A 12696-nucleotide genomic window follows, 5' to 3' on the forward strand; every position below is an offset into this window, starting at 1 on the left:
GGATGTTATGACCAAACAAATAAAAAGCAAATTAATATATGAGAAAAAACAACGTATCCTCATCCAATTTACTGGTAGTAGTTGTAGTCTAGTTTCAATCTGGTGATGTCCCCGTTACCGAGAGTGGCCAGATTCACCTCCAAGTGCTGCAATCGCTTCACACCCTGCCTCCACATCGATGTCTAACGCGTCCTCTCTTGTCAAACCCACCTTGTTGCTTTCCTCCTCAACTTGTTTTTTCCACGTTTTCTTGGGTCTTCTTGTTTTCTACGACCCTTTACTCGCATCTCTAGCGCTTTTCTTAAAACATCATCTTCATTCTTTCTCAAAGCATGCCCATATCACTTGTTACTTAATTTATTGTAATGTTATAAAGACTAAGCTATCCGCTTATATCAGAGCTGTTCGGTAAGACGACTACACCTTTGGGCTGTAGTGGCAAGAGTGATCAGGACAGACCTTCATTCGCTTAAAAATGAGTTCATCCAATCATCGACGGTGAAAATTTTATTTCTAAATAAAGTGAAGGATACGGCCAGAACTGGTAACAAAGAAAATACGACCGACCAGCAACTAACTCAAAAACGAAAGTGACACGATTGTCTTGCAACAGACAAAACAAAAATGATTTAGAAACAGCCACTAAACAACTGAAAAAGCGCAACGTCAAAGCCTCCAGCTCTCGTCTGGAAAGCAAAAGGCGTGTGGCCAAACAAAGAATCCGAACAATAAGTGCATGCACACTAGAAAAACAACGCAATTTGAATGCAAAAAACTTATATTCTACTTTGTCTACATCAATGTAAAACTGTGGTAATAGGCTGCCAGTTATTATGTCCGATGCATAGATATATTTATAGCCGTAAGAAAGCAAAACATTTTGGGAAGCAAACAAAATTTGTCCAAATTTGGTCTTTGCAAATATACTTTCAAAAACGCAACATTACTCACAATTTTTGAGGTGGGGGTCAGGACTCGGGAACCTTTTTAAGTGAAAGAGCCATGGAAGCTACAGTTTTAGAAATGTATTTCCGTAAGAACCATATAGTGCCTTAATACTTAATACACCTAACATTGCAGTGGCAGGTAATGAGTTGTAAAAGTGGGGCCACGTATTTACTGAAGATGAAAAAAACAACGAGGTCTTCCAGAAAATTAAAAAACACATTTAATTTAATGCAGAGCGTATTTTCAGCTTTTAATTTAATGCATTTAATTTAATTCTGAGCGTAATTTCAGCTTTAAATTGTAATAAAAAGTTAAAATAAAACTTTCTGTAAGCCAGGTGCCGTCATGAAGAGCCATATATGGCTCGCGAGCCATAGGTTCTCGACCCCTGGTCTAATAATTTCACAGTTTTATCAGGTAGTATGCGAAAGCACAGGCAACAAAAAATCAAATTATATAAACAAGGCTGACTTAACTTTAACCTACATTTATAAACCTGTCTGTGTCTCAATTACTGCAAATAAATCATCAAATTGAATCTTTCTTGCATCAAACTTGCACCTTTGAACAAAACTATTTTTAGTGTTTGATGTACAATTACGATAAATCATACTCAATGTTCTTTCTGTACCATCGTTATGTTAATAACTGGACATTTTTGCCGAAATACTTTTACAAATAACTGCATTAGTAGGATATGGATAAAAAATGAAAAACCTAAACAGGTTTCCGATGCTAAAACAGAAACCTCATAAGGTTACCAGTATCCAGCAGGCTTTTCAAATTGTTCCGATGAAGAAATGTAGGCTAGTATTTTAATGAATAATTATCTAAAAGAACTTACACCAATATTATTGCATACTTTTACATATAATTTCTGCATATACTGAATCTAAGCTTAACATTCAGCCAAATTGCAATACCAAATACAAAAGCTTGAAAAGTTGATGACGTTACGTTTTACATCCTAAGAAAAATGTTAATGCAGGGTGCTTCAAAATACAACACTATTACAAAGTTGCTAAACTGGTAAAATGTTGAAAAGTCATGATAAAAATTGATTTGTCTAAACAACTAGACATTTTTCCCAAATAATTTTATTAATAACTGCATTAGTAGGATTTTGAATCCTACCCGTGAAGAAATGTAGCCTACATGCTAGTGAATAAGCTTACCCCAGCTTTCCAAATGTGCTTTTTTACATTTACTTTTAGCAAATGTTGAATCGAAACCTATCATTCCACCCAAATTGCAATACCACATGCCATAGTTTCTAAAATCGATGATAATAGCCTACATTTTATATTCATTGGAAAATATCAATGTATCTCATAAATTATAACAATTATGTATAGGCTAAAGTTTGTAAACTGGTGAAATCTCGAAACATCATAATAAGATTGACTTTCCCAAATAACTGGAAATTTGTACCCAAATTTGCAATGTTTTTTTTTTTCAGCGGGGAGTGACTGCCCCCTCCCCCTGCCCCCATCTCCTACGGCTATGAATATATTAAATAAAACGAAGGGTAATCCATTTTCATCAACAGCAGTCAGATTTGTCAACGACAAAATTTAGTTTCATGATAAACCTAATGAAACTTCAGAATATCTTGTTATGTCAAAATTGATTTCAATCTAAAATAATGTTTGTTTTTCAAAGAAAACATGGCGGCAACCAATTTAGATTAAGTAATTGCAATCTTTCAGCAAGTTTGAAATAAGTTTTACCAAAATTATCTTCTTGACATGTTTGGATTAAGTAGACTAACAGGAAGCTTTCAGCCTTTTTGCACGATCCTTGGCGGAATGATATTGACGATGCGACGAGAAGGCTTGACAGCTGTGATTGAAGCTGCAAAAGAATGTTCTAGCAATTTCGGAGTCGGCCGTTGCTTCACTATGACATCACCACTCAGTATCACGTCATCAAAGGTCTTGTCCGCGTCATTGAGTGTTTTGTTAGTTGCATTCAGTTCTTGATTTCGTTTTCTTGCGATGACTCGCTTCCGCTTCACTTTTGATTCTTTTCTGTTCGACGTATCAGTGACGTTATCTTGGGCTGTGACGTCATCGTTATTGTTCAACGTAAGTTGGGCGTCGGTCTGGCTGGAGTTTGGTGGGGCAGATGGGACCGAGGTGGCCAGAATTGGAGGAACTACTCTACGCTTCATGATTACGTGATTTTGTCGCTTCCCATTTGTCAGATTGGCTGGGATCTAAAATTCAACTTGGCAATAAATTTTTGAAAGGCTTCATTTTCATTGTTTCATTTACTATTGGCTGGCTTTCAGTATTTTGATGTTTTAATCTGCTTATACTTTCTGTTCTCATTTCTCAAAGAATGAGGTAAAGAGATGGCTTAGGCTCTTAAGTTTCTCCAGTTTTTACTCTGACATGTTTTGGAAACAAGAATGTGGTCATTAAACAACTAAACCGCGTATCATAATTAATTTGACCAAATTTATGCCGCACACGTTAGGCCTATTGATTCAACTTACTTGAGGCTGTTTGTGTGCTTCGAACGACTTCGCATGAGCGATCGCTGTTGACAACGCCGCTTTAAACGTGTCCGGGTGGCCTAATTCATCCTGCAATGTCATTACAAATATAGCTTACGGTTGATTTAAAAGAGGCCTCGAACAAGTTTGTCCGAGGTTTTACTGAAGCCTGGCTATGACATAAATCTCCTTTGGAGGAGGTAATGGTTGGATCTAATGCGCTGCTTCTCATGGAAATCTATGAAGTACTAGCGAATACGGCCCTATTCCAAATGCAGCTTGTATTATGTAAAAAGCAATGAGGTATTCTATTTTTATTTGCAAGTTCTAAGCCAGTCGAATTAGCAAGAACTTGCAAAGGCCTACTTTGTCCTAAGTTTGTTGCAACGGATTTGTTGAGTATTGATGCAGTTTTAGTACTTAGAGTTTGAAGAAACTTAAAATTAGCCTTTCATTTTCTCTTACTCTCAGGTCTTTTCTGGTATAGGGCAGAAGGGCGTATACGGACACTATTTGTAGACTGTTTTTGTGTGAACAATCAAAAGTGTTCAAGCGTAACAAACAAATAATATCAATAAGATATAATTAATTCAGTAATTCTACAAGAAGGTATTCTTTGGAAGTTTGGGGTCTTCCCTAATTGGACATGTTCACTTATTAGCCCAAGGTTCAGTTTTGCCTAACTCTTTTTTGTCATTGATATTACTGAATTTTAATCAACAAGTTTAACTTTACCGGTACAGGATAATTTTTATTTCCTGTCATCCAATTGCTGCTGAGATTATTCATAACTGACGTCATGATTCCTTTCTCTTGACCTACAAAATCCTGGATTTTTTCTTGACCCCTATTTTGAGTGTGAGGTGGGTGAAATGGTTTTCTGTCGGAAGTTTCATTTTCTGAAATTCTTTTGTTTCCCGGATGCTGCATGACCTAAAAAAGATGGATTGTCTAATTTTGTAACGTCACATATTACATATGTAGGTTGTTTAAAAATTTGCCTTCCACAGTTTCCGGAAGTCCACATAAATGGTTGGTTGGTTTTAAATCTTTATCCTCGGACCGAGAAAGCCTTAATAGGTTATTTCCTGGTAGTTTCGCATACTTGTAGACTGTAGAGGCTATTGACTCAGGGCCGGTTAACGAGATTGGCAGAGTGAATTGTTGTTTCCAGCGAATTATTCCATCATTAGGTGCCGCTGAATGGTGAGCAGTTCTGAAATGCATTGCTCAAGCGCACATCCGGAGAGCCAAACCAGCGCCGCGTGATCTTGAGCCTGCCGGGTGATCGTGAGCCACTGAGCTAACAGGGCGGACAATGAAAGTTGACAGCTTTACCTTATAACGAATAAACTCTGCATTTTTGTGAGGAGTTCTTCCAATAAACTCAGCCGTATCCATGACTTGTTGCATCATTCTTTCTGTGTTAAAAGTGGATGAAGAGGGAGTGTGAGTACGATCTGAAATCTCGTTACTGTAAAAGGAAAAAATAGCAGGTTGTTTGTCGTATATGCGTATTCCAATTTAACAAAAACAAGACTATTGGTCACAGCGGTAAACCATAATCTCTTCGTGGGAAAATTGTAACATAAGATTCCCGGATCCGTTCGTCTGTACGTAATGACCGAAAAATAAACACACTTTCGAAACGTCTATTCAAAGGTGTATTCCAGTAAAATTAGCCCGCGGCTATCGAAATCGAGGGGTGCAATGCCTACACCTCTAAAACTGTCACTACGATACAGATTACTTGGATAAAAGACGGAGAGTTTGTCCAGCTAGCAAGCACCAAATAAACCAGTTAAATGTGCGACCGACTTCCAACACACGACTTCAAGAATGAATCAGAAAAATTTGTGATAACTCAAAGGCACGCCAGCAGTTCGTGACGCAGCATTTCATGTCCAAACAGGTCTCAAACTGAAACAGGTTTAAACCGGTCTGACACGAGTCTTACGGACGATGGTGCAATTTTGGCTCATGTTTTAGGAATTTCCATGACGTAATATTCAGTAGACCCGAACGGTTTCTACATGACGTTTGACCAGGCGAACAACCGTCTGTAACAACTATGAATAAAAATAATGTAGTAAAAAATGCAGAAGCTCAATTCATAATAAGTTATAACAAATATGACTTCTTTTTAATGAATTCGAGTTGCCATCCCTATGTCTCTAATTACGTTACTCACTTGAACGGGCCATGGAACGTTGCACTTGCACCATGAACTTCTGGTAATGACGTCACTTCTTGGCTGCTGACGTCATCGAAAGAAATTTTTGCGTCATCTTGACTGTTTTCTTTTTTTAAGCCACTTGGAGACTTTTTATCTGATTTTCCCAGCTTTGGTCTTTCCAGTTTTGCTTGTTTAGGTAGAACCGGAAGTTTTATTTTGTTATTAGTTGGAGAAGCTTTGTGTTTTCCTTCTTTCTTGGCCGCTCCTCGGCGTAAAAACAATCGACCACTCTTATTTTGTTCAGGTTCTTTGCTTTTTGCTTTCGAAGAGAAACCTTTGCTCTCATGGTGTAAAATTTTGGTCACATGATTTTCACCGATTGCGATATTTTGTTGTGAATCGTTTTCCAGCGTTCTCTTTTCCACGTTCGGCTTCAAAAGGGGAATTCCCAGCCGTGAAAGATATGAAATCGATATTTCTTCGTTGCCTATTTCCCTCACAACTCCCTTCTTTTTTGTAGTATTTACGTTGTACTTCATCGAAACCTTGGCTGTTTCAATGGGTGAAGTCACAGGAGGATTGCCGTGTTCTGTATGTGATTGCACCTACGTTAGAAAGAAACATACACATCAGCCAAAAAAGTTCTACTTGATATTAAAAGCTTAATCAATTTATTACAAAGCAAGATATATAGCATCCAACATAGCAACAGGAGTTGTAGCCTCGGCATGATAGGCCTAAACCGCCAAATCAGCGAGCTTTTCAGATAAAATGGTATGCTAGTATAAGCTTCAATCGCGAGTACAAATCAAAAGTCTAATTGTGAACTTGGGAGAGTGGATCTGTAAAAAATTGCAAATTTGAGACTTTTGCAGTAGCTTGGAAGCTTTAAGATTGATAGCAATTTTTTCATCCAGCAATGAACATTTCATTTCCTCAGTCCACCGAATTAATTGTCTTCTAAGTTTTTAAAAAAGCAAAGTTTTATACAATTTGTGTAGTTTTATTGAAAAAAAATAAAAGAAAGCAATCGGACGCAATGAGACTATCATAAATATAGATAGTACCGCACGTATAATTAGCTCTATACGGTTGTAGACTCTTTTGTGTTGTCTAAAGGCCCGAAGCAAGATTTAACAGCGGCAAGAGTAGACTAAGACAGTTTAGGGTGGTTTTGTTAACTGTAGCACACTCCTGTTAAATTTGGAAACTCTGATGCCAACCAGGCTAGATTTACTTTTCACTTTTTTTGTTCCGGTCACAATATTATGGAATAATCATTGAAAAAATGCATTTTCCTAGCATTAATTAAAGATATAAAAAAGAGATTGCGGTGACCAAAAATAGGCAATCTGCGGAAAAATAAAAATACATGAAAAGCAAGCTCAATGGATAAGGTTTTGACCCTCAAAACCCCACTCTTGCGTAAGCTTATCCCTGCTTTCTATCAAAAACGATAAATTCCTATGTTACTATCGGAATGCTTACTTTAGTGACAGGTTTTCGCTTTATCCGGTACGAAGCTTTGTCGTCAACCTCGTACGAGTTTTGAAGCAATCTCTTTCGGAGTTGATTCAACTTCAATAGTTGTTGTTCCTGGTAATGATTCTTATCAGTTTCTTTCTGAATTCTCTCTCGTTCGGCATCCGTGATTCCAACATTTCTTTTCCATCTTGTGTCAGGGACAATAATCACTGACGAGTTTGACAATGATTCGTCTTGTTGTTTTAGTCGGTTCTTGACGTTTTTTTCTGGTTCTCTGATGATGACTCGAGCAACCCATTGGCTGGCAGAATTTCCGTTTTTGTTACGCTTTTCATGCTTTTTTTCAAGTCTTATTGTTCCAGGCTCTGCAGTTGATTGGCTCTCTTGTATTTTACCGTATAAAGTTTGCATGTCGCCAGCAAGCAATTCCTGGCTTTTTTTCTTGTTTTGAACAACACCGTTCATATATCTAAAAAGAATGCAGTGAATGTAGCGGGGGGGACAATCAATGTAGCACTTAATATGGAACGTATGAACTAAAAGCAACAATATACTCGGCTGGGCCTCCATCTAAATGCGCTGAGACTCTCTCCTTTGAGAAAAATTGAAAGAACACACATCTGTGGTAAATACAGCGCAATACAAAAACATATTGGTAACATTTCATAACCATAGATTGTTCGAAAATTTAGTTAAGTAGAAAAACAATATAGACGTAGAGTACAAGCAGCGCGTTTTACCTATGTTAATTGTTATCCTTATGCAAGAAAAGAGAAAGGCGTTGCTGGTCTTAACCATTGTATTGGTTATTGACTCCATTTAGTTATGGGCACTATCACAGCAAATCGCTTCAAACTCAATTCGTCAACTAAGTTATTGCCTCCCTTATTCTGAAATAGCTTCATTAAACCAACCTGACTAATTTTTCTTTGATGCTGGGTTCAAGGTTACCATTTGTATCCCTTTGTGATGTCAAAGAAGGCAAATGAATGTGAATGTTTCGTTTTTTATTTGACAACTTGCTTTGTAAAGATGAATTTTGTTTTTCATTGCCTTTCCCAAAACTCCACCTGTAGTTTCTAAACATAAAGAGCTTGAAGTATCATTGTTGCTTGAAGTATCACATTAAAGCGCACTCTTATTTCATTTTTACTAACGATTTTCTGCGGTCAAAATTTGTTTAATCTTTCATTATTATTGCTGTGTCGTTAACACAGCAGAATCGCTTACTTATCGTAATAATCCAGCATGTCTGTTGCGATTAGTGACACAACTGGGTCATCACAATCAGTGTTTTGATACTTGACGGGACCTTTGTTCTCTGTAACATACTTTTCCAACATTTGCATCAGCTTGCTGGGCTTGGTGGTACGTGCCATCTGAAGGTATAAGCAATATTTCAGTGGTGAGTTGAGTAATCCCAACCCTTGGCTAGACGAGTAGCCTAAATATTACTGAAAGTTGTTATTGTTTACGGTTGCTTTTCTTTGTGACCTATAAATTATCTCACATTTTTTACTAGCGTATTCAGTGGCGTACCCTTCTCAAGGGGGGAGGGGGGCATTAGAAACTTTTTTCGAAACGAAAACAAATTGAAAAACACCCATTTGCCAATAATAACCAGTAGCCCAACTCATATTTTGTAAGATTAGCCTACCATACTCTGCTGGCATTGACGATATTTGTTTAGTTTGCAGCAACTAGTTTAGTCAATTGGATAGACTTTGTATTAAAAACAAACTAATGTGATATAACACTCTTGACGTCTCATATAATCTTTTACGTAGCTTACTCAACCCAATGAACCACGCGTATTGAGAGTACGTTCATTGGCGTAGGCAGGATTTTTTGTTTCTAGGGGAATAAAGCGTTTGATATAACCAGAGGCGTAGCAACCGCTCTCCGAACCCTCCGATCGGAAGGGGCCCCGCAAGGAAGGATCCAGGGCCCGAAGTTTTTGGAAGACTATCGAAATACAAGATATAACCACGTGGTCACACATGCACTCGAAATAGCAGAGCTTATTGGTATTGAACAGGTGTTTTCAAAAACACACGGTAGGCTACGACGTAGGAAGAGAATGTTTGGTTACGAATGTGCGGATGATTCGAGTCGTCTTTCTGCTGAAGAAAAATTCAAATCGCAATTTTTTCTTGTTCTCACTGATCAGGCCATGTCTTCTGTTTCTTCGCGCATTTCTATACAACGCTACCAGCCTGAAAAAGTGTCTCAGAGAAAATGGTTGAGTTGGTTGGTTTTGAATCTTTATCCTAGGACTGGCAAGCCTTGATTGGTTATTCCTGGTAGTTACGCATACTTGCAGAGGCTCTTGAGGCACGGCGGTTACCGAGATTAGCAGAGTGAAGTTTTCCGATTATTGAAGTGTTGTTGCCAGGAAATTATTCCATTCAGTAGGTGCCGCTGAATGGAGAGTAGTCCTAAAATGCGTTGCTCAAGCGCACACCCCGAGAGTCAAACTTGCGCCGCGTGGTCTTGAGCGGGCACGTAGCCTAACCACTGAGCTAACAGGGCGGACAATGGAACTGGACAATCACTGCAAAAAATTTAAAAGAAAAATGGGAGGCATTGATGCCAACGAACTAATAATGGAATTGAATCGTTTTATTTATGTCATCGAGAAAGAGAGAGGACTTGTCAGTGTCACGGCAAGCATTTTTTTAACGTAGGCTACCGTGCAAGGACAGCGTTCAGGAGATATATCCGAATCTTTGCATTTGCACCAGAATTCTTCTGATGGACCACACCAATTACTGTCGCCAGTGTTGAAAGGACTTTCAGCAGAATGAAACTGATCAAGAATATCCTGCGCTCAACCATGACAGATGACAGGCTTTCTGCTCTTGCAATTACCATCGAAAACAAGATTGTCAGATCCCTGGACTATGACCCAATACCTACAATTTGCGCAGAACAAGGCTCAAAAGAAGCGCTTTGCGTAATTATGGAAAAAAGGCCATGTCCACACTATCCCCGTAGAGTAGTAGACCTATGTAGGCTATACACAGTGGTGGGCGCAGCTAATGTAAAAGTTAGCTTTCAACAAAGAAACCAGCGGATTTCCAATAAATTTACTTTCGCTGACGAGTCCGCTAAAATTTCTAAATATTAGCGATAATCCTAATCCGCTAACCAAAGCGTTAGCTTCGTTAATTAGCGGTTAGCGGAACTGTGCTCTACTGTGTATACATAATATGAACCCTGCATGTTGTGTAAAACAACTACCTTTTTAGAGAATAATTTGACAATGAAAAGGGCCGTCTCTAAAACATGTAATTGCATATCACTCTTAAAATACAAAAAACTAAAAACCAGAGAAAAAATGACACAGTGTTTGTCTTAAAAGAAGATAAGACGCTGGGTTGAATGCAGAACAGCCTACTTAAACAAAGTAGGCTACTTACAAAAAATTAGCGAATGAAGTTTCCTTCCGTATGTACCCCTGCCCCCTTTTTTTAAATGTTTTTGAATTAAAAAAATAATCATCCCTGTTAACGCTTGTGGATGCTATTATTGAATATCTTCGTCGTTTCATGAGCTTTTAATTTTAGACAAGTCTTATGCCATCAACCGTTGAAACCATAGACTTCTTAAGGAGTCTATGGTTGAAACACATTTTCCAAGAAAGTGAGAGCGTAGCAGGCTAGTATTTTTTTTCTATAAAATTCACAAAATACCATGGATTTACTGGTTTCGCTGATTTAAAATAGTAATTCCAAATATTGATCAACAATAGAATACCGATGGATACAAACTAAGCTATGCAATGTCGAGTTTTTAAAGCAAGTATATAGTAACATTGTTTATATTAAAATGTCGAAAAATGCTGCAGCAACTAAATATGAAAAAGGGTGGGCCTCTAAACAGAGATGTGATGCCACTAATTGGGATTTTGGAAGCGGTAAATCAGGCCTTGCGTAATTTAAGCTATAATATCGAGCTAATATTTACAACATTTTTTCATTTCAAATAGCCAAAAAAATTAAACAAATTGAAATTAGTGGGCCCCTAAACAACCATGCCCCCCCGGAGGGTATGATTATGCGAGCGATTAATACGCCCCTGCTACTCAAGACCACCCTTGAACAATAACATGTTTGTACTACCTAATCACAACAACGCTAAAAAAAATCAACCTTTTTTAAAGGTTGGGAGGCCATGGCCCAATGCTCCTTTTCTGCATAGCCGACACCACTGAGCATATTTATCTATAATCAAGTGACGTCCTTAAGAATTGGCAACCCTCTCAGCGCTACTGTGTATGGCTACAGGAAGCGGAAGTCAGAAAACATTCTATAACTTGCAATGCCAAAGTTACAATTAACACATTGCCTATGTTTGGCTCATGATCAATACAAACTGTTCAATGTTATAAGTTGGATAACACACAGATCCTAGTTGCTGAGATGTGAAACATGGCGGCTAAAACAAACTACAAGCCTAAAATTAGAATTTTACCGGTAGGCTACCTTAAGTGTTGGAAGGTGAACTGTTTCGTTATCTGTTTCTTCCGTTTTTCGTTGGTCCCAAGGAACGTATTTGAAAGTATCCGGATCAATGATTTCCGGTCTTTTGTCTGTATTTTGAGACTTCACACTTTTCTTCGGAAATGCATCAAAAATAAGACTTTTCAAAAACAGGAATATCTCTACACAAATTTTACTCCAGCAGCTTAACATTGATCGTAGCTTATGGAAAAAGAAGTGGTTCAAATACTTAATTCATCTTTTTATGTTATAATAAAGTTGAAAACTTTCCTTACCTTGTAGTTGTGATACATGTCGCTGAGAGTAGAATAAGTTCGATAATGCTCTGCCTCTTCTGATGTCACTCCGCTTAGCCTTCTCACAAAGTCAGTGTGTTCGATTGTTTCGAGGTCGCTATTTACCTTCTTCGACAAATGGTTTCTTTTTACTTTCATTTGTTTAGGCCTTGTATTCTCGGTGTAACTAAAAAAAAAATGGTTTCTACTACGGTACTAACAATAAAACACCGGAAAAATACAGAATATTGGAGCCGAACTCGTCGTCTTTGCTGGAGACGCAAATTCAGTTTTTATGGTGATCAAACGCTATTTTATTCACCATACGGATGGAAGTAGTTGTTAAGTACACGAAATATAGGCCACATTGTTGGAAACATCTCCCCTTGCGACAGAAGAGTCACTTACCACAAAATTAGAAGTCAGATAATGAAAATGCTTTTACTTACAAGAAAAACAAGTTCATGAATAATGTCGCATGTCAAAAAATTTGATCCATTCATTTGTGAGAAAATTTTACTTGCTTAGGCGGCACAGTTTTGTAAACAAACGTAAACTAAACGACAGCAATAACTATAGATTTGAATCCATCGCCACCTCACGACTGTGATACAACAACGTTCAATTCCAATCTTTGCTTTCTTACCTACGATTAGGAATAGCGTTAGTCCACCCATAAAAAGATTCTTCTCCACCGGAGGGAACGTTTTCATTCTTGTCTTCTTGTGTTTCCGCTCGTTCGCTTACCCTCAAGAGGGTGTTAGCCAGTGCTCTGTCTTTACTTGGGGGCAGATGAGTAGAAACCAT

The 12696-nt window shown here is 38.0% G+C and overlaps 1 protein-coding gene across 1 annotated transcript; it reads right to left on the reverse strand.

The window, feature by feature from the left end:
* Nucleotides 1-473: 473 nt before the first annotated feature.
* LOC145772467 (uncharacterized) lies at nt 474-12696 on the reverse strand. The gene is made up of 11 exons (XM_082584345.1): nt 12536-12696; nt 11890-12076; nt 11597-11728; nt 8340-8488; nt 8024-8188; nt 7113-7578; nt 5640-6229; nt 4787-4922; nt 4184-4381; nt 3449-3538; nt 474-3166 (listed from the first exon to the last, which is right to left on the reverse strand). Exons 1-11 carry the CDS (start codon nt 12694-12696, stop codon nt 2729-2731), a joined length of 2712 nt encoding a protein of 903 aa, XP_082440471.1. The 3' UTR covers nt 474-2728.

Source organism: Aplidium turbinatum, chromosome 6 (assembly GCF_918807975.1).
Source record: "Aplidium turbinatum chromosome 6, kaAplTurb1.1, whole genome shotgun sequence".
In the NCBI taxonomy this organism is placed as follows: Eukaryota; Metazoa; Chordata; class Ascidiacea; order Aplousobranchia; family Polyclinidae; genus Aplidium; species Aplidium turbinatum.